The 20,160-nt window shown below is 49.3% G+C and overlaps 1 protein-coding gene across 2 annotated transcripts in view; it reads right to left on the bottom strand.

Annotated features, from left to right (window-relative positions):
* B3GNTL1 (UDP-GlcNAc:betaGal beta-1,3-N-acetylglucosaminyltransferase like 1) overlaps positions 1-20,160 on the bottom strand; it is a 108,408-nt gene that overhangs the window by 40,159 nt on the left and 48,089 nt on the right. For both annotated transcript variants that reach the window (XM_070390116.1, XM_070390117.1), the window contains one exon: positions 10,582-10,677. In XM_070390116.1, coding sequence (XP_070246217.1) covers positions 10,582-10,677 — 96 coding nt within the window. The remainder of the gene's footprint in view (positions 1-10,581; positions 10,678-20,160) is intronic.

The raw sequence follows: 20,160 nt of genomic DNA, 5'->3' as shown, positions 1-20,160 counted from the left end.
AGTGTCCTCTATAATCTAGTAATCTAGTTTCTGATTTAGATAATCTAGCTTCTTGGAACTTTGTGAAGCAGAAGAGGGCTCAGGGTCACACTGTTCTGGGTCCTGGCAGTTTGCTTTCGCACTCTCCCCTCGTTTTGCCATCAACCGAAAGTACATTTTGCGAAAAGACATTCTACGCAGCTCATACAAGTTAAAAACTGATTCCAGTGTGCCTCGGGAGTTTACAGCACAAACCGAAACATTTCCTAAGCTCCTGGCCATACTTTGTCCTGAATGAGTCCACCCTTGGTTCTCAAGAGAAGCACGTGAAAAGGTAAAGGTTCGGATGGACACTTCTTTTTTTTTTTTTTTTTATTTTATTTTTAAACTTTACATAATTGTATTAGTTTTGCCAAATATCAAAATGAATCCATCACAGGTATACATGTGCTCCCCATCCTGAACCCTCCTCCCTCCTCCCTCCCCATACCATCTCTCTGGGTCGTCCCAGTGCACTAGCCCCAAGCATCCAGTATCATGCATCGAACCTGGACTGGCATCTCGTTTCATACATGATATTTTACATGTTTCAATGCCATTCTCTCAAATCTTCCCACCCTCTCCCTCTCCCATAGAGTCCATAAGACTGTTCCATACATCAGCGTCACTTTTGCTGTCTCGTACACAGGGTTATTGTTATCATCTTTCTAAATTCCATATATATGCGTTAGTATACTGTATTGGTATTTTTCCTTCTGGCTTACTTCACTCTGTATAATAGGCTCCAGTTTCATCCACCTCATTAGAACTGATTCAAATGTATTCTTTTTAATGGCTGAGTAATACTCCATTGTGTATATGTACCACAGCTTTCTTATCCATTCATCTGCTGATGGACATCTAGGCTGCTTCCATGTCCTGGCTATTATAAACAGTGCTGCAATGAACATTGGGAACACGTGTCTCTTTCCCTTCTGGTTTCCTCAGTGTGTATGCCCAGCAGTGGGATTGCTGGATCTTAAGGCAGTTCTATTTCCAGTTTTTTAAGGAATCTCCACACTGTTCTCCATAGTGGCTGTACTAGTTTGCATTCCCACCAACAGTGTAAGAGGGTTCCCTTTCCTCCACACCCTCTCCAACATTTATTATTTGTAGACTTTTGGATCGCAGCCATTCTGACTGGTGTGAAATGGTACCTCATAGTGGTCTTGATTTGCATTTCTCTGATAATGAGTGATGTTGAGCATCTTTTCATGTGTTTGTTAGCCGGATGGACACTTCTTAATGCTTTCGGTGCTTAAAAGATACAAAATCAAAGATGATAGACTTACAATGAGCTCAGTTTTTATTTAGAAAGGAGAAACTCTTGAGTTAAAGAAAATGAAGCATTTAATGAAATTTATAGACCTCATTAGCTATATCTTACCAGGAAGTGATACGAATTCTTCTTAGAGAAAAAGAGCAAAGTTTATATGACTCATTTCCAGATTCCTGTGGTTTATTATCCTTATTTCTAAATTCTAATTTGTTGGAAGACTATCTTTAGACAGATAACACATTTTCCAGTATTCTGACATTTTAACACCCACATAGCAACAAGAATAAACTTTGATGTGAAATCCAAAACCTATGGCTTCTGGATTTAATAAAGACACAGACTTAATACAAAGTTTCCTTTCTCGATAGTATGTTTTAGAGAAAGTGGGTAAGTAACCACTTTTCTAACAGTGGTAAAAGTTGCTAGTGGACTGTGGCTCTACTATGTATAACATAGATGCCACATTCTGATACTCCTTTTAAAGAAGAAAATGAATAAAAACGGTACAGCTTAATCTGTTTTGAAATGTGTACTTTTAAAATTTCATGAACGTTAACTGATTAGAATGACTAAACACCGCTGAGCTGTGAAGGACAAAATTTCAAGGGAAAGACCCACTGAGCTGAATGAATATGTGACCCGGGTGGGTTCCAACAGCCTGGTTGTAGAGACCCTGCTTGGATGACAGGAAAGGTCTTCCAAAGCAGCTATGACAGAGCAGACGCGAGCAGGCTCATGGGAGGCCTGGCCCCATGGGCAGGCAAGAATCCTGCGACCCCACGTCCACTGCAAACCCTGTCTTCTCAGTTAGCTGAAGTTACCTTCATTTAGTTCTGCTAATATCTTCTAACCCGCGGGTCACACAGATGGTTGGTCCTGGAGTCCGGGAGCTGCTGCTAACTCTCACATTTTCCCAATAATAATGAAACTGAGCACTGGCTGGAGGGGTGACAGAGGCTGGGGCCTCTGGGGCAGCGACCCGTTGGGGGAACCCATTCCAGCAAGGACTCAGGGAGCAGGACACCAGTGCTTTCTTACCAGGGCTGCTGTTGACCTGCAGTGTGGCCTGAGCCCTGGACCTCATGGGAGCCTTCCGGCCCGCCCGCCCTGCTCCCCTGTAGCGCTGACCCCACAGGGTGAGCCTCTGCCCTGCTGCCCCCCCAGGGTGGAGACACCCGCCTCCCTGCCTCCCCACCCTGACTCTCAGCCGCTCAACAGCATCCTATCAAACTCTCTTACTCTTCCCAGGTCAAGAGAGAAGGATCACGTGGCTCCCACACAGATCACCGAGGTTCCCACTTTGGTCAGCCCCATCCGGGGAAGGGAGGTGGAAGTCGGGTCAGGAAGCTGGGAGGTGGTGCTGGTGACCAAGGCAGATGTCCTGGAGTGGGGCTGCTGGCTGTGGAGCTGACCGCCTCGGAGTGTAAACTGAGGAACGCGATGTCGACAGTGAATATTTGGCAGTGGAGACACTGCAGCTGCCTGGGCCCTCCGGTCCCCTGTGGGTGAGGAACAGCATGCAGCCTTGGAACCCAGCACTCACACTGGGACCTTCATGGGTGTGAGCAGCAGAATCTGAAGAGGGGGGCCCGGGCACACTGTCCAGGGAAAGAGGAGGGGCTGGCTTGCGCATGAGACCCAGCAGCGAGGGGGTCACCCAAGGGCATTCACTGCAGCAAGAGGGTAGGATGGAGATGTATTCTCTGCACTTTCGTAGACCTGGAATATTTTAATTTTTAAAACAGTTTTCCTTTTTCTATTTTTTTTAAAGAAAATGTATGTGCAACAGCAAGTAAGAGGAGATGGTTGGGGGCTGCTCTTGTTAGGGGAGGGGTGACCAGAGTAAAGGGTGGCCTGGGCCCCTCTGTGAACAACCAGAGCATCACACACCCAAGTGGCCTGCTGCGCCAGGTACCAGGCTGGATGTAACCCGCTGGGGACCCAGGGTGAGCCCGGCAGCCTCGGGAGACGGAGACGAGGGCACGGAGCGTGCAGGTGGGATGTCAAAGGTACCGGATTAGAATAAAAACAGGTACTTCCTGCTGCTGCGTTTCTCCTCCTGCATTCGAGAGGTGATCTGCCGCAACTGACGTGTTCCTATTTCCCTGTTCTTGGCGCCTTTCTGCTCCTTTGCTGTTGCGCCTTCATTCAAGCCCTTGTTTAGTTGCTCAGTCGTGTCCGACCCTTTTGCGACCCCATGGACTGTAGCCCCCCAGGCTCCTCTGTCCGTGGGATTTCCCAGGAAAGAATAGTGGAGTGGGTTGCCATTTCCTTCTCAGGGGATCTTCCCAACCCAGGGATCAAGCTCATGTCTCTTGCACTGGCAGGAGGGTTCCTACCCACTGAGCCGCCAAGGAAGCCCCCTTCAAGCACTGGGAACCGGTTCCGTGTGGTCGCCCCTGTCACATCTCCTGGCGCACACACCTCCTTGCCTCTCCCTCGTTTTCCTTTCTCCCTGAGTGTGGAAATACTCATGCTCCTTGAGTGTGAAGCACTTTTCCTGTCTCCCCACTCCTGCCTGGGCTTCTTCTGGCCCATGTTAGAGACCTGCTTCCTAGATCTTCTATCTTCTTCCTCTTCAATTTGCTTCTTAATTTTATGGAGTGTCTTCCAGTACATTTCTGAGAAGGACACAAATATTTTTCAGGAGCAAAGATTTTGAATCCTTACATGAAAAAGTCCTAGTTGTATATTCACACAACTGACAATTTGTTTAGGCTTTGAATTCAACATTCAAAATCATTTCTGTGAGAATTCTGAAATCTGTGTCCTGGTGTTTTACAGATTCCACTGCAGTTGTTGAGAAATCCACGATCAATTTTGTTCCTGCCATTCTTCTCTCCCTGGGCAAGGTCTTCTCATCTCCTGGGCAAGATACTCAAGAGCCCTTTTAATCTGACTGCCCATATCTTTGGTTCTAGCAAAGTTATTCCTAGCTAATTTACTCTCCTGCACTTAAAAAGAAATCTTACTATGCTGGATTGTGCTGTGTCAACTCAGCAAGAGCTGGGCACCAGACATCTCAGTGTGAATCCAGGTTAGAGCCAGACCAGAGTGGAACCTGCCTGCGGTTGGGATAGAAGGAAGGAGGACCATCGTCCCTGAGTCATGGTGGTTAGGCAGGAGTGACGGGGGTGATACATGAAAGGTTCCCCACCTGCACAATGTGGGTGGATATTCATGTTCTTCAGGGACAGAGCTCCTGTGCTCAGGACTCTTCTGGACCCCCCTCCATGCACCTGTTCACCTGCGTTTTTCATTGTATCCATGATCGTAAACTGTAAGCGTAAATGAATGTTTCTCTGAGTTCTGTGAGTGGCTGGAGCAAATTAACTGACAGAGGAGGGGGTCGGTGGGAACCCTGATTTATAGCCAGTCAGGTAACAGCCTGGACTTGTGACTGGGCTGAAGTGGGGCAGTCTCGTGAGGCAGAGCCCTTAATCTGTGGGGTCTGACGCTGTCTCCAGGCAGATGGAGTTAGAATTGAGTGAAACTGTACGACACCAACTCAAGTGTCTGCTCAGGATGGAAGAACTGCTCAGTGTTTGAAAAAACACATAGAGGAAAAGGCAAAGAACTAGAATAACAAAACTTTGAAAAAGAAGAATGAAGTTGGAAGACCCACACTAACTGATCTCAAACTTCCTCCATAGCTGCAGTGACCAGGACAGTGTGGCCATGGAGCGACAGACAGATCAACGCCACAGAATGGCCTGGAAACACACCCACACAAGCACAGCCAACCCGTCTCTGACAAGGTCCAAAAGCAAGTCTATGAGGAAGCTAGTATTCTCAACAAAAATGGTGTAGAAGCACTTGAACATTTGTAAGCAAGCAAGAAAGAAAGGAGAGCCTGGATCCAAAGCTCAGTTCTTTTGCAAAAAACAACTTAAAATGAATCATAGCTCTAAATGTAAAATGTAAAATTATAAAACTTCAGGAGAAAATCTTCGTGACCTATGGTTACATAAAGCATCCTGAGACATTGGTACCCAAAGCACAATCTATTTAAAAAGTAGATGAGTTGAACTTCACCAGAATTAAAAACTTGGACTCTGTGAAAGGCTCTGTTAAGTAGATGAAAGAAAAGCCATAGATGAGGAGAAAGTACTTGCAAAACTGACACCCAACAAAGGACTTTTGTCCACAAGGAAACTCAAACCCAACAGTAAGAAAACAAATAGTCCAATAAGAAAATGGGCAAAAGATCACAAGAAGCCCCCGTTAGGGAAACACAGGCAGTGCACTGATGAGACAGGCTGGAGGGCTTGCAGGAAAAATCTGACAACACCAAGTGCTGGGAGGCGGATGGCGCAGCTGCTCGGGCAGCCTCGGACGGACTTCAGTTTGAACACAGCCGCATAATCCAACCCTGGTGCTCATCTCAGGAAGTGAAACCTGTCCATGAAGGTCATGGCAGCCCTTCTAGCAACAGCCCCACAACAACCGGCACATCGCAGCAACAAGAGGAATGAACTGTTATCTCCAAGGCATCATGTGGAATGACAAAGTCACAGTTCCATTAATGTAACTGTCTCATATGACAAGATTCCAGTGAAGCAGACAGATAAGCTCTTGTCAGGGTCAGTTTCTCTGGGGTGTCAGTTTCTCTGGGGTGAAGGATAGTTCCATATCCTGACTGTGGCAGGGGTTGTGATGATGCAGAAGTGTGATGAAATTCCATACACTCCACACCCTGCAAGAATGTGTGAACTCCGAGCAGGGATGTACCAACGTGCATCTTCTGGTTTGAACACCATACTATGGGTGTAGGACATCAAGGATGGGGATCTGGGTGAAGGGCACATAGGACTCTATTTCTGCAACTTTTATGTGAGTCAATACAGTGTTTAAATTGGGCAGACTTCGTAACATGACTCTACGATCTATAGGGAAGCAGTTTTTCTAAGCAGGAATAATATTCTCAAAGAGTTTCATCAAAAATATTCAGGCATGTGTTATAAATGCACATTTCCAGAGCCACTAAATCAGAAACTATGGAAGTAGATGAGGAATCTGCATTGTTTTCAAGTTCTTGAGCTATTTTATGATCAAACAAGTTTGGGGAGCACTGGTTTAGGTAGAGACTATACTTACGGAGGCAGAGGTAAACTTTAATCATCTAGAAATTTTGCTTGTCTAGAGTCCCTGGATGCTAGATAAAGTGAGAGCTTGTACATTAGCACTGACAGGTGGGCTGTACATTTTTCTCATTCATGTTCAGGATGCTCAGATACTGCAGGGAAATGGCAGCTGGGTGACACCCTCCCTGTGGGACACACGGGGCCATGAATGAGAGGAGAGGCTGCAGAGGAGGCGGGCCATTCTCTTTGGTGCCACGCTTATCCACATACCACTGCGTCCTGTGGGCCCAGGCCAAGGGGACCACCACATACCACTGCGTCCTGTGGGCCCAGGCCAAGGGGACCACAGTGGGCTGTGGAGGAGCCAGAGAGGGCGTCCAAATGCTATGGATTGAACTGTGTCCCCCAAAGTCCACTGCAGCCCTAACCCCCCACCCCGAAACCGTATTCAGAGATGAGGCTTTTGAAGAGGTAATTAAGGTTAAATGAGGTCATAAGGGTGGGGCCCTGATCCAAGAGTCATTGGGAGTGAGTAAGCGCAGAGAAGGAGGGCCATGAGAGGGCTCAGGGAGGAGACGACCATCAGCACACCAAGGAGAGAGGCCTTAGGAGGAACCACCTGCCGGTACCTAGATCTCGAACGTCCAGCCTCCAGACTGTGAGGAACAGATGTCTGTTGTATGTGCCGTGGCAGTGTGAGTGGGCTAAGACACCAAGGAAGCACGGACCCCCGAGAGAGGCGCAAGGGGAGCTGGGAGCAGGTGTGGAGGATGAGGACCAGGTGGGGCTGGGATGAGGGACGCATCTCACACCCACACCTGCTGTCTTCCTTCTGCTGTGAACCTGAGCACCTACTCCAGGCAGCCAGAGCTGATCACAGCTACCCATGCAAGCTGCCCTGACCCCCAACCTCTCCTTGAAGCTGCCAGGACCCTCCAGGGGCAGCCTCTGAGGCAGGGATGCAGTCCGGCCTTGCCTGCCCTCCCCCGCCCACCGCCACACCCCAATCCAGGAGGCGCAGGTCTGTTGGGAACAGCCTCTCCCTGAAGGTGTAAAGTGGGCACTGCCTGAAACAGGTGGCACAGGCTGGCACAGGCCCCAGGCCATTGGTCCAGGCTACGTTTGGAATTAGCAGAACATTAATTTTATGGTACTCTGGTTTATTGGAACTCATTGGAAAAGACCCTGATGCTGGGCAAGATGGAAGGCAGGAGAAGGGGATGACAGAGGCTGAGATGGTTGGATGGCATCACTGACTCGATGGACATGAGTTTGAGCAAGCTCTGGGAGTTGGTGATGGACTGGCATGCTGCAGTCCAAGGGGTTGCATAGAGTCAGACATGACTGAGCAATTGAATTGAACTCTGATTTAACATTGTCCTTGGTATCTAATCAGACATTCAAGTAGACACACAAATATCAAATCAAATAAGTATGACCGAGCCCCTTTGCTGTTTACCTGGAACTATCACAGTGTTGTGAATTGGCTATATTTCAATACAAAATAAAAAGTTAAAAAAAAAATCAAACCAAAGTACGTTGCTCCCCACCTCACAAATGTGACTCAGTTTAGACTATGAACAAAGACCCTAAAGAGTGCTGGTGATTCCTGCGACTGTAACAGTTGAGAAATGGCTTAAACAGAGATACCTTCTTTCACTCTGAGAAACCTTATTCTTTAATTTCCCCTAACTTGCTAAAGAGAAACGCTGCTGAGGAAGATCCTCCCTTAATTATTTCTATGACGCTTAACAGTTAAGTCTGCCCTGGGCTCAGAACTCGTCATTCTGGCTGAGAGTGTGCTGCATGTAAATTATACCCTCAGTATTCAGTCACATAGTTTCCGCGTGACTCAGGTTCTCCCAGAGAATCCAGCACACGGCAGAAGCCGACTCAGCAGTTTCTCTCACGAGGCCACCTCCCCACTGACTCGCCGACCCTTGAAGGCTCAGGGCTGAGATGAGCGTGTCCAGAGACCCCTTGCGGGTGCAGAGTTCCACATGTGAGGGCGCTAAAGCAGGGGACCCTGGGGCTGACCGCCAGCCAGCACTCTCACACGCAATGGGACATTTTAATTTCCCAGTTAGGATATGAAAGCTCTTACTAGCTCTCCGCTGAAGTGGCTGTGATTCTTGGTTCTAAAACCAGCAGTGTGTGTGCTGGGAAAGCATCTGCAAAAGGGCAGGCACGTCCCAGAACCGTGACCCGCGGGCTGGACGTGCTCCACGGACGGAAGGACCGGGGTGGCGCCAGGAGTCCCAGGCCCGGTGCTCACTCTCCATGCGCCAATGATGGTTTGCAAACTCATATCCAAATGCCAGCTGAGATGCAAGGTGATGTGAGTGTGCGCCCAGAGCCCTCGGCTTCCTGACTCTGGATGCTCAGGTCACAACCTGGAGGACAGAAGACTCTGTCCTCCTCAGAGACCTGAAGCTGCTGTGGACTCAGAGCTCCACCAGCTCACATACCCCTCAGAGGGGAAGGACAGCCTCCCAACAGCTCTGCAACAACCAGGCGCTCAGTGTGGCTGTGGGTGAACCAGGACCGCCCAGTGCAGACAGGACAGAGCTGCCCCTGTCCTGCGTGACTGTCAACATCAACCCGAGTGCTCCCACCACTACCAGAGACCCTGCCGGCTCCTGGGAGACACACGCTGGCTCTTCTCCTGCCTCACGGCTGGAGGAGCAGCAGGAAAACCACTGAGCCTCCCGGCACCCTCGCCACCTTCCCCTGTTACTAGTGCATCTATTATCACCAGCTGTTCTGAGTGCACCACCCGTGGCCACTGGGCCGCTCCTGGAATAGTCATCTCAAAAAAGTTCATTTGGAAAAGTAAATCCAAATGCAAAAGAACTTTCTATGTGTGTGGACCAGCATGAATGTCACAGAACCTAAAAGCTGGTGAAGCAGCTTTGGTAACAGAAGCAACAGGCAAACCCAAACCTAAAGAAGAAAGGGTAAAGAACTCAGATCACCCAGAGAACTATGTGAAATAGCCCACAAGAGGGACGTGGTGGTCCCAGGCACCATTCAACTCTCAGGGTTTCTTCAGCATCACTTTGAGTTCAGCAAACAGAAAGCTTGATGCCAGAATTATAAGCGGCTCTAATTTCAGAAGCCGATTATCATTATAAATCATTCCATTATACTGAGATTTCAGTTTTCAAAACCCAGAGTTTAGAAAAAAGCACTTCATTATACAGCAGGATCGCAAGGAATCGCAATGTGGGACAGACCCCAGCACCTCACTGCGAGGAGAACGTTTCCACGCCTCCTACAGCTTCTTCCTGGTTGGGCTTTGGGGGGCTGCTCCCCACTCTGACGTGGCCCAGCCCCTGAGGAACACATTTCTCCCGCCCTGGGGGATTAGGTCCTGGGAGGGGCTTGTCCAGCAAGATGGGGCCTGAAGCGTCTGCTGTTGGTGGGGCAGCCAGGGCCGGACCAGGAGGCAGACAGAACAGGCCTGGGCCCATCCCCAAGAGCCCGGGGCAACTTTAGGTCTCTGTTTTGGGGTAACTTGCTACAGAGCTTAAAGTGGGTGCAGACACATTGAGGCAGTGGCTTGTTTTCAAAGCTGGACGAAGAGAACATTTGGTTCTCATCCTCACTTAACACCTCATCATGTGGTCAGTTCGCAGGATTCCCTCAATGTCCCATGGACTTTGGGACACCCCCCAGGCTGAGACCTTGAGACCCTTCTTGACCTCTTCCTCCAGCCCCCTGCCCTGCCGTGGTTTCTAGTCTGACCTCAGCCTACACCCATTTCCAGCTCCGTGGACTTCTGTTACCTGCCCGTCAGGTCCACCTCCTGCACAGCGCATCTCAGCTCGTTCCCCAGACCCGGGCCCCCTCCAGCTGCCCTGCTCAGGGGTGGCCCTGCTCCACTAGAAACTCAGACCTTTCCTGGATACCCCCACCCCTGCAGCTGCTCAGCACTGCCCAGGCCCCCACCTCCTGCCCTCTGCCTCCATCCACCTCAGCCCGTGTGACTGGGCTGCATGGGTCCTGCTCCCCAGTCTTGAGCCAGACCCTCCACACTTGCCTCCTGGCTCCAGCTCCTTCCCAGGCCAGGCTCCTGTGAAACGCTGTTCCCCCTCCTCCAGGCAGCACCTACCAGGATGGTGCTTGGCACCCAAGAGGCAGCAGGCACAGGTGCTGAGAGCACAGAAACTCCCTCCCACCCCCAGACGGCAGACATACCTGGGTGAGCAGCTGGTCGGGCGCCAACTGGTTGATCCACCGTGTGTAACGCTCGGTGGAGTTGGGGGGCTCCCTCGTCACTTGACAACCGATAATCTGTGAAACAATAACAAACAGGACTTAAAGCCATGCAGCCTTGGGGGCAGCCCCGTGTTTTGATAACTTTCTCCATTCAGCTTCTAAATAAACAAGAGCTGCAGCCCTAACAGCTCATTGCCCCCCCGCCGGCTCCCTCTGTCTAGGCTGCCACAGCAGCCCCCATGGTGATGCCATCAGACAGGCACTCCTGCCCCAGGAAGAATCCATGCTAGCTGCCATATAAATCCTCTCCTGTACCCTGCCAGATTACTTCTCACCCCTCCTTCTGCTCTTGGTTCTGGAACCTGGCCCTGCCTCCTCCTGGCCATGGACACCATCCCCTCTCTACAGCTTCGCAGGCTGACTCCCAGCACCCAACACCTAGGGAAGCCCCCCTGCATGCTCTCCTCGGGTATCTGCTTGCAGTGCATTTAAACACCCTTAAGAATGCTCAGAGGTAAAGGGTCCAGCCATCCCGTCAGTGAGGCAGCCTTGGAGAGAGGCTGGCCCCTCCCGCAGATATCAGGGGTCCTGATGCTCAGAGACCAGCAGCCCCAGGGCTCAGACGCAGAGAATGGGCTGGTTTCCGAGGGATGAGCCCCTCGCAACGCAGGAGGAGGCCTTTCTCCCCCTTTCTGGCCAGGGGAGGGCAGCTGGGGTGTCCGAGGATGGCAGAAAGCCTGCCCCTGGGTGAGGGTCCTATGAGGCTCTCACAGGCTGGCTGACCTCGGAAGATGACACTAACCTCTGATTCCAGGCTTTGTCTTCCCCACCTTCCCGACCATCGGGTAACAGTGAGGAAGGTCAAGGGTGGCTGGCTGACTTATGTCACTGCCTAAGTCTCCTTATTGAGAAATGCGCAAAAGTCACCTTGTGAGTTTCTTAAAACTTGCTCTAATATACACAACACTTGCACATGGTGATTAATTTATATTAATTCAGTTATGCTACTGAAGAGTTTTCAGAAGGGTTTTGTCTGCTTTGCTTGAATTTTGTTGCTGTGGTTGTGTTGTGTGATCCTGTTATACATATACACATCTCCATTCATTTTCAGATTCTTTCCCCATACAGGTTATTATAGAGTACTGAGTAGAGTTCCCTGTGCTATACAGTAGGTCCTTGTTTGTTGTGGTTTTTTAATCTGTTCTTGACAGAGAGAGAGAAATGGTAGATTTGCATGTAGTAGTAAGAAATAACACACAGAGATCCCATGTGTATTATTACTTGGTTTTCTCCAATGGTAACATCTTGAAAAACCAACACTTGGCTTCCACTGGGCTCAGGGACACTGGGCGTGTCCACGGCCACAGGGGCCTCTCCTGGTGCCTTCATGGCTGCTTCCCGCCCCCCCAGCCACCCACACCCCCCCCACCCGCCCTGCCCCGTGCCCACACTGCTAGCTCGGGGCCACAAACCTGCTACTTCAATGCCGTAATTCTTTCAAGAACGCTGCAAAAATGCAATCACACTGTGTGTAGCCTTTAGCAATTGGGTGATTCCCTGGAGATTTGTTCTTTTTTTTTTTTTTTTTGGCTGAAAAATACTCCACAGCTTAACCCTCTACAGGACACCTGGGCTATTTCCAGTTTGAAGCTGTTACTATTATTCTGCTGCACTCATGTAGGGGCTTTTGTGTGAACAGAAGTCTTCGTTTCTCTGGGACGAACGCCCAGGAGTGTGACTGCGGGGCGTACGGTAGTTTCATGTTTTACGACACTGTTTCCCTGAGCACCACTTCCATCCCCACAACAGCACGTGTGACCAGTTTCCCCGCGTCCTCGCATGTGTTTTGGTCTAGCTTTTCCAACAGGTGTATGCGGACTTGCGCTTATAACACGCATCCCCAATGGCTCGTGAGGCTGAACCTCCTTCCGGGGGCTTATTTCTCATCTGCCTGACCCTCCAGAGAAGTGTCTTTCATCCATTTCCTGATTAGGATAAAACACACTTGGCCATAGGTGTGTATTTTTTTTACATATTACTGAATTCTGTGAACCTTTTATGTATTTCTCCTAAAAGCACATACTAAACACAGTTACAAATCAGAACAGCTCTTGAATGAGCAGCTTGCCCAGTGCGAGGCTGCAGGACTGAATTGACCAAGGCATATATTTTTAACTGTCTATTCCATCTGATTTCTGGTATTGTTGACACTGGCTTGCATTTGATGGCTGAACAGAAAAGGTCTTGAAGAAAAAAGGAAACGTGGATCAAAGCTGTGAGATAGAAACCCTCTGTTTCAAAAGTATTCCCAAACATGAAGATGAAGAGGCTTAACTTCTGTATAAACAGCCAGGCTCCGGCCCCACACTGCTGTGTCATGAACAGCTGCTGGGGGTGGAGGGTCAGGCTAGCACAGCCCAGCCCACGCTGAGAGACACACTTTTAGCCAGACCGCGGGCAGGCGGACATGGCCTTTCTGGGACATGAGCTGACTCACGCTATTTCCTCAGTGAACACCTGAGCCCCCTTCCCAAACCACGCCTTCCACTCTGCCTCCGAGGAAGGCTGAACCACACTGGGTGGGGTCTCACAGGGAGCAGGGCTAGGAGGACATGAAATGAAGCTGGAGCTTCAGGGGCTGGCTGTTCTTAGAGGCTTTAATCAATGTGAGTGTTGGTCTACAAAGAATGAAAGGATATTTTGTTTGCCTTGTGAAAGTTGGACACTCAGTCGTGTCCGACTCTTTGTGACCCCCATGGACTGTAGCCCGCCAGGCTCCTCTGTCGATGGGGTTTCCCAGGCAAGAATACTGGAATGGGGTTGCCACTTCCTTCTCTAGGGGATCTCCCTGACCCAGGAATTGAACCCAGGTCTCCTACATTGGCAGGCAGATTCTTTACCATCCGAGCTACCAGGGAAGTCCTTTGTTTGCATTAACACTTTTTAAAAGAATGCTGGCCTGGGCCACAGGGCAGACAAAGGCAACCCATAAACAGAGGCGCCTGCGGCAGGGCGCCGAGCTCCTCTCCTGAGCTGCCTGCCCTGCCTTCATGCCAGGCCGCTGTGGACACCACGCCAGCACAGGGCCCGTACACAGTCAGTGCTCAGTAGGCACAGGCTGAACGAACACAAAGAGTGGGAGACTGAGAAAACACTTCAAGAAATAATGGTCAAAAATTTTTCCAAATTTGATGTAGGCTATAAAACCACAGACCCCAGAAATTCAACAAAGCCTCATTAGAGTCAACCTGTTAAAAAAAACCAAAAACTTAAGTTTGTACATCATAACCAAAGTGCTAAAAACTAATATTAAAGAAAAAATCTTAAAAGCAGTCAAGAGAAAAACACCCATTACACAGAGAGGCATAAGGAAGATAGCAGACTTCTTGGCAGAAGCTATGGAAACCAGACAAGGGGGAGGGATCTTTTTAAAAAAATATTTTATTTGTGTTTATTTGGCTGAGCCTCATCTTAGATGTGGCATGCATAATCTTCAATCTTCGTTGCGTCATGCAGGATCTGTTTTTAAGTTGCAACATGCGAACTCTTGGCTGTGGCATGCGGGATCTAGTTCCCTGACCAGGGCTCAAAACCAGGCCCCCTGCATTGGGAGCACAGAGTCTTAGCCACTGGACCACCAGGGAAGGGCCAGGGAGAGGCATCTTTAAAGAAAGAAAGGACTTCAACCTAGAATTCATTAGCTAGCTGCTATAGCTTTCAAAAATTAAAGCAAAAGAGACTTTTTCAGAAAAACAAAAGCCAAAATAATTCATCACAAGAAGAGTTAAATTACCAAAAAAGATGAAGGAAGCTCTTTGGGGGAAAAGAAGACGATCTGACTGATAACAAGGAATGGTAAGTGGCAGTTATGGTAAACGTGTGTAAAAGCAGAAGACATTTTGCCATGTGTAACCTCTTTATAAGATAGTTGATTTTGGTAAAAAGAAAAACAACTAGCATGGGGTTTACAGCATAAACTGTGTGACGGGATGTGATTCTGTGATCTTACGCTCCACGTGAGATTCTGCCATCTATCTGCGGTAGAGTGTGAGGGGTAAGGTACACACTGCACGTGGCCCGAAGCCGACCACTGAAAACCAGCGAAACAGAGAGGCATAGCGGATAGAGCAACAGCACAGGTAAAGTGGGATCACAGGGCAAACACGGAAAAGGGGGAGCCAGGAGGAGAGAGGCTCGAGGCAAAACACAAACCAGAAGATGAAGACCAATTACGTAAAGTACAGAAGGAACATAGTAATAAAAAGCAAAAGTCAGTGAAATAGAAGAAAAAGGGGGAAGGGACTGGCATGTGGCTGAGTTAGGAGGGGGGCCATTGCAAGGTGGCTTGGCTTGGCTGTTGCTGGCATCAGTACCCACATGCAAGCTCTTACTGAGGAACTGAATTTTTAAATTTATCTTTAAAAATTAATTATTTTTATTTATTTGGCTGAGCTGGGTTTTAGTTGTGGCTCATGGGATCTTTAGCTGCATGTGGGATCTAGCTCCCCAACCAGGGATCAAACCTGGGTTCCCTGCATTGGGAGCATTTCCATTGGGAGTTTTCACCACTGGATCATCAAAAAATTCAGTTTCTGGGACCATCTGAGAAGTCCCAGAAACTGAATTTTTAAAATTTCACTAACCTCAGTTCTTCATGGAAATGAGAACTGATACTACAAACCCACATAACAAACCAGACAACAAGCTTGAATAGGAAGTTGTAAAATGAGCCCAGGACCTGCACCTTGAATTCTGAGAGGAAGGCAGCCCCCCCTCCCCACCCACTGTCTTCACGGTGTGGCTGGAGGGCCCCTCCCGCAAGCCCTCTCAAAACCACGGCCTGAGGATGAAAAGTAAGGGGTGGGGGTGGGGGGAAGTGTAGAGCATAAAATTTTATTAACTACATTTATGAAATTAGTTCCTAATTTATGTTCATCAATAGTTTAAAGATTACTAAAATATAAACAAAAATCAGATTTCATTAAGAACTAATTGCCTTATGGATCCAATCCTCAAAATACTTAAAGTGGGTACATTTAGGAACGGAGGCAGTGCTTTACTATTTTAAGTTAGATTAACTATTTTCCTTATTTCATACTCCCAAATGCTTCTTGTCATCAAAAATCTTTTCTGAATCATGACTTACAGATCAACGTGTAACAACCTGGGCAACAACCACCACCAGGGAACAGGGTCATTCAAACACCCCCCTAGCTCCCGAGGGGCTCACCCGTGTTTACTCATCAAGAGCAGGATGTATCAGGTGTGACGGGGTGTGGTGCGGCCACGCTCCCCGAAACCTACACACACAGACGCGTGCTGTCCACGTGCGGCAGTTACATCAACACGGGGCAGATGCGGAAGAACACCGCTCCGTCACTGTGATGTTTAACCTGAGAAACTTCTCCGGACGGTAGGAGGTGAGGTGCCCTCATCGCCTCTGCCTCTCAAATCTCCCGGGCACTGGACCAGGTCCATCTTCAGCAGGGCTCTTGTAGCCTCCCCACAGCCACCCAGTCACCCTCTTCCCCTCCCGACTCACCCCACCTCCCAAATACCAAGAGATGGGTGCCTGGCCTGCAACACGCCCCCTCCCCAGGCTCCATCAGGGCCAGCCATGGACACAGAGGCCCCCAAGCCCACATGCAAACCCATCCCCAGGCGCTGCAGGCCAGAGGGCTCCCCAGCAAGTCTCTAGTGCTGTGAGGCAGAGCTGGACCATGGGGTCCGGCCACCAGACTCCGTCCTGTGTGACTAAGTGAAGCCCCCATCTGCACCCACTTCTTCCAGCCTCTGCTGGGTACACAGATGGTGCCCACTGTGTGCGAGGTGCAGTGAGGACCGAGCCAGAAGTGAGGCAGTGCCTACTGGGCTTTAGGTGCTGACAGCAGACCCACCCGCCTCCCAGCCTCATGCAGCGTGAGCTCCTTGCCAGCCCCTTCAAACAGCTGTGCCCTCTCTGCAGCGCTGGCACGCTCCCGGGCACACACTCAGCCTGACCAAGTCAGTGCCTCTCTGTGGACAGAGGTCACAGTGGCCACACCCACAGGGCAGGATGAGGCTGCACTGCGCAGAGGGGAGATGACTGCCCTGGTGTCACCTGAAGATGGAGACTGGCCCACAGTGCCTGCCTCCCGCCTCATGTTCCCACCAGGCAGGGTGGGCAAAGGCCAGGTCACCGAGGACTCCTCCCGAGCCCCCTGGAGACTCACATACGGGGATGTAGGGAAGTCCTGCCATCGCCCTGTCCAAAAGCACAGGGAAGGACCCGCCCACGAGTGCTGGAAAAGCTCTGTGCAGCCCTGAACCTCCGCAGGGTGCTCCCTGCCTCCTCCGCACCTTCACCCTCAGTGCCTCCATGTTCCTGAGAATGCAGAGCTCCCACCTCTGCCCATCACAGGCGACCCTCAGGGAGGGGCCCAGAGCAAACACAGCGGCTTCTCTGACCCCACCCAACTCATGTCCCAGAGCCGACCCCCGCTCCACAATGCTCAGTAGGTGGGTGGGGAAACGCCTGTCATACCATCTCAGAAGTTTTGCAGAGAATATGCAGCTGCACGATTTATGGGAGCTGCCACCCTCATAATCAAGTGGCTTTCTTGTAAATGGCCTTAAAGAAGTAATGACCAAGGACAAACATATACTTAGCATTCATTTCATTCTTTCCAAACAAACTATATGATATAATCAACAAAACCACCAACTGGCAACTGCAAATCAAGATTTTTGTAGGTCATGACTTTCATAAAACCCGGCTCCACAGTAACAACCCTTCTCAAGCTGGTTTTGTCTGGTGCAGCAGGGCTGCTCTGAATCCCTGGTCTCACTGCAGACCTGTGATGTGGGAGGAAGCACAGCTGCGCCACTGCTGGGAGAAAAGCTTCTCCTTTGTTGGAAAAGTATCCAGTGCACTTAACACAAGCTTAGCGAGAAAAGCCTAACCTCGAACCTCAAACAATGTTTAAATTAAGATTAAGATAAACTGGAAGATTAAGATAAGCTTTACTGTATTGCACACAGTAAAGACTCTGCCTGCAATGTGGGAGACCTGGGTTCGATCCCTGGGTTGGGAAGATACCCTGGAGAAGAGAAAGGTATTCTGGCTTGGAGAATGCCATGGACTGTATAGTCCATGGGGTCGCAAAGAGTTGGACACAACTGAGTGACTTTCACTTCACAAGATAAACTGACACGGCCTATATTTTCCCCAAGTTCCTTATATATGCCTAGATTTCAAGGTCTTTGAACTTACATGTTGTTCGGTTGCTCATTTGTGTTCAACTCTTTGTGACCCCATGGCCTGCAGCATGCTGGGATTCCCTGTCCTTCACCATCTCCTGGACCTTGCTCAAATTCATGTCCATTGAGTCAGTGATGTCATCCAACCATCTCATCCTCTGTTGCCCCCTTCTCCTCCTGCCTTCAATCCTTCCCAGCATCAGGGTCTTTTCCAATGAGTCAGCTCTTTGCATCAGGTGGCCAAAGTATTGGAGCTTCAGCTTCAGCATCAGTCCTTCCAATGAATATTCAGTGTTGATTTCTTTTATGATGAACTGGTTTGATCTCCTTGTAGTTCAAAGGACTCTCAGGAGTCTTTTCCAACACCACAGTTTGAAAGCATCAATTCTTCGATGCTTAGCCTTCTTTATGGTCCAACTCTCACATCAATACATGACTACTGGAAAGACCATAGTTTTGACTATGCAGACCTTTGTTGGTAGTGATGTCTCTGCTTTTTAATATGCTGTCTAGGTTTGTCATAGCTTTTCTTCCAAGGAATAAGCATCTTTTAACTTCATGGTTGCAGTCACTGTAGTGATTTTGGAGCCTGGGAAAATAAAATCTGTCACTGTTTCTACTTCTCTATCTATTTGCCATAAAGTCGATGGGACCAGATGCCACGATCTTAGTTTTTTGAATGTTGAGTTTTAAGCCAGCTTTTTCACTTTCTTCTTTCACCCTCATCAAGAGGCTTTTTAGTTCCTCTTTGCTTTCTGTCATTAGAGTGGTATCACTGCATATCTGAGGTTGTTGATATTTTTCCTGGCAATCTTGATTCTGGCTTGTGATTCATTCAGCCCGGCATTTCACATGATGTACTCTGCATATAAGTTAAATAAGCAGGGTGACAGTATACAACCTTAATGTACTCTTTTCCCAATTTTGAACCAGTCCACTGTTCCATGTCTGGTTCTAACTGTTGCTTCTTGACCTGTATATAGGATTCTCAGGAGGCAGGTAAAGTGGTCTGGTATTCTCATCTCTAAGTATTTCCCACAGTTTGTTGTGATCCACACAGTCAAAGGCTTTAGCATAGTCAATGATGCAAAAGTAGATGTTTTCTGGAATTTCCTTGCTTTTTCTATTATCCAATGGATGTTGGCAATTTGACCTTTGGTTCCTCTGTCTTTTCTAAACCCAGCTTTCACCTCTGGAAGTTCTCAGTTCACGTACTGTTGAAGACTAGCGTGAGGGATTTTGAGCCTTACCTTGCTAGCATGTGAAGTGAGCGCAAATATACAGCAGCTTGAACTTCTCTGGCATTCCCTTTCTTTGGGATTGGAATGAAAACTGACCTTTTCCAGTGAGAACCGCCAAAAGTAACTTCATATGTGAGCCAATCACAAAAAAGTGGGGGGAATAATACATCTAAAAGTATCTCACTCTCTACAATGTCAACACTGGTTACAAAATTCTTCACACAAAATTCTTTCAAGGCAAAATGTGTTCTCAGTGTTTGGAAACTGCGTGTCATTCCCAGTTATGTGAAAATCGCCTCTGATGTTTCCAGACCTGGACCAGCTCTCACCCGCTAGCTGAGGGAGAGGCCCCACCCACGAGGACGGGCCTGCGATGCCAAGGGCGATGTACTCAGGATGCAGGATGTAAGGCTAGGAGGCGACACCGCTCACGTGAGGCAGCTGGACACAGGACACAGGTGACACCAGGCCCACCACGCCCACAGGAGTAAGGGTCCATGGGTCAGTGATAACCTGGGCTCGTGCGCACACAGGCCCTACCAGTGACCACTTCCGGGTTCCTGAAGTTGCAACCAGAGAGCGCAGGCTCAGTGCCTGGCAGAGCCCTCACTCTGGTTCCCTGGAATGTGATTAGGGGCGCGTGTAAGAGAAGGGCCAGGTGAGTGGAAGTCGAACACCATATCACATTCTGAGGAAAAGGCAGAGATTGGGCCATCCCGGAGGCTTGAAGGATGGGGGTGCTGGTCCCCACACACCCCTGCAGAAGCATTCGTCTCGCTCACACGCTGCATCAGCAAGTCAGCACTAGGGACCCTCTCTGCTGTCTTCACATCTTTCAGTGTTCTGCACGCTGGACATTCCCACAATGGCCACCCTATTGAGGACATCTGTGGCACCTGGTGAGCAAAACTTTCGGATCCAGAGGTCTGGGCACCACGTCTCCCTCTCTGAGGTGAGGGTCCATGCAGAGAGAGGCACAGGACTGGGCAGGTCTCCCTAGTCCTCTTGGGGTCCTGTTTACCCCTGACCCTCGTTGAGAGTGGGGTCTGGAGAAGCACAGGCCTGCTGTCTGGCCCTC

Source organism: Bos mutus, chromosome 19 (assembly GCF_027580195.1).
Source record: "Bos mutus isolate GX-2022 chromosome 19, NWIPB_WYAK_1.1, whole genome shotgun sequence".
NCBI lineage: Eukaryota > Metazoa > Chordata > Mammalia > Artiodactyla > Bovidae > Bos > Bos mutus.
This window is presented reverse-complemented; position numbering and strand designations above follow the sequence as displayed.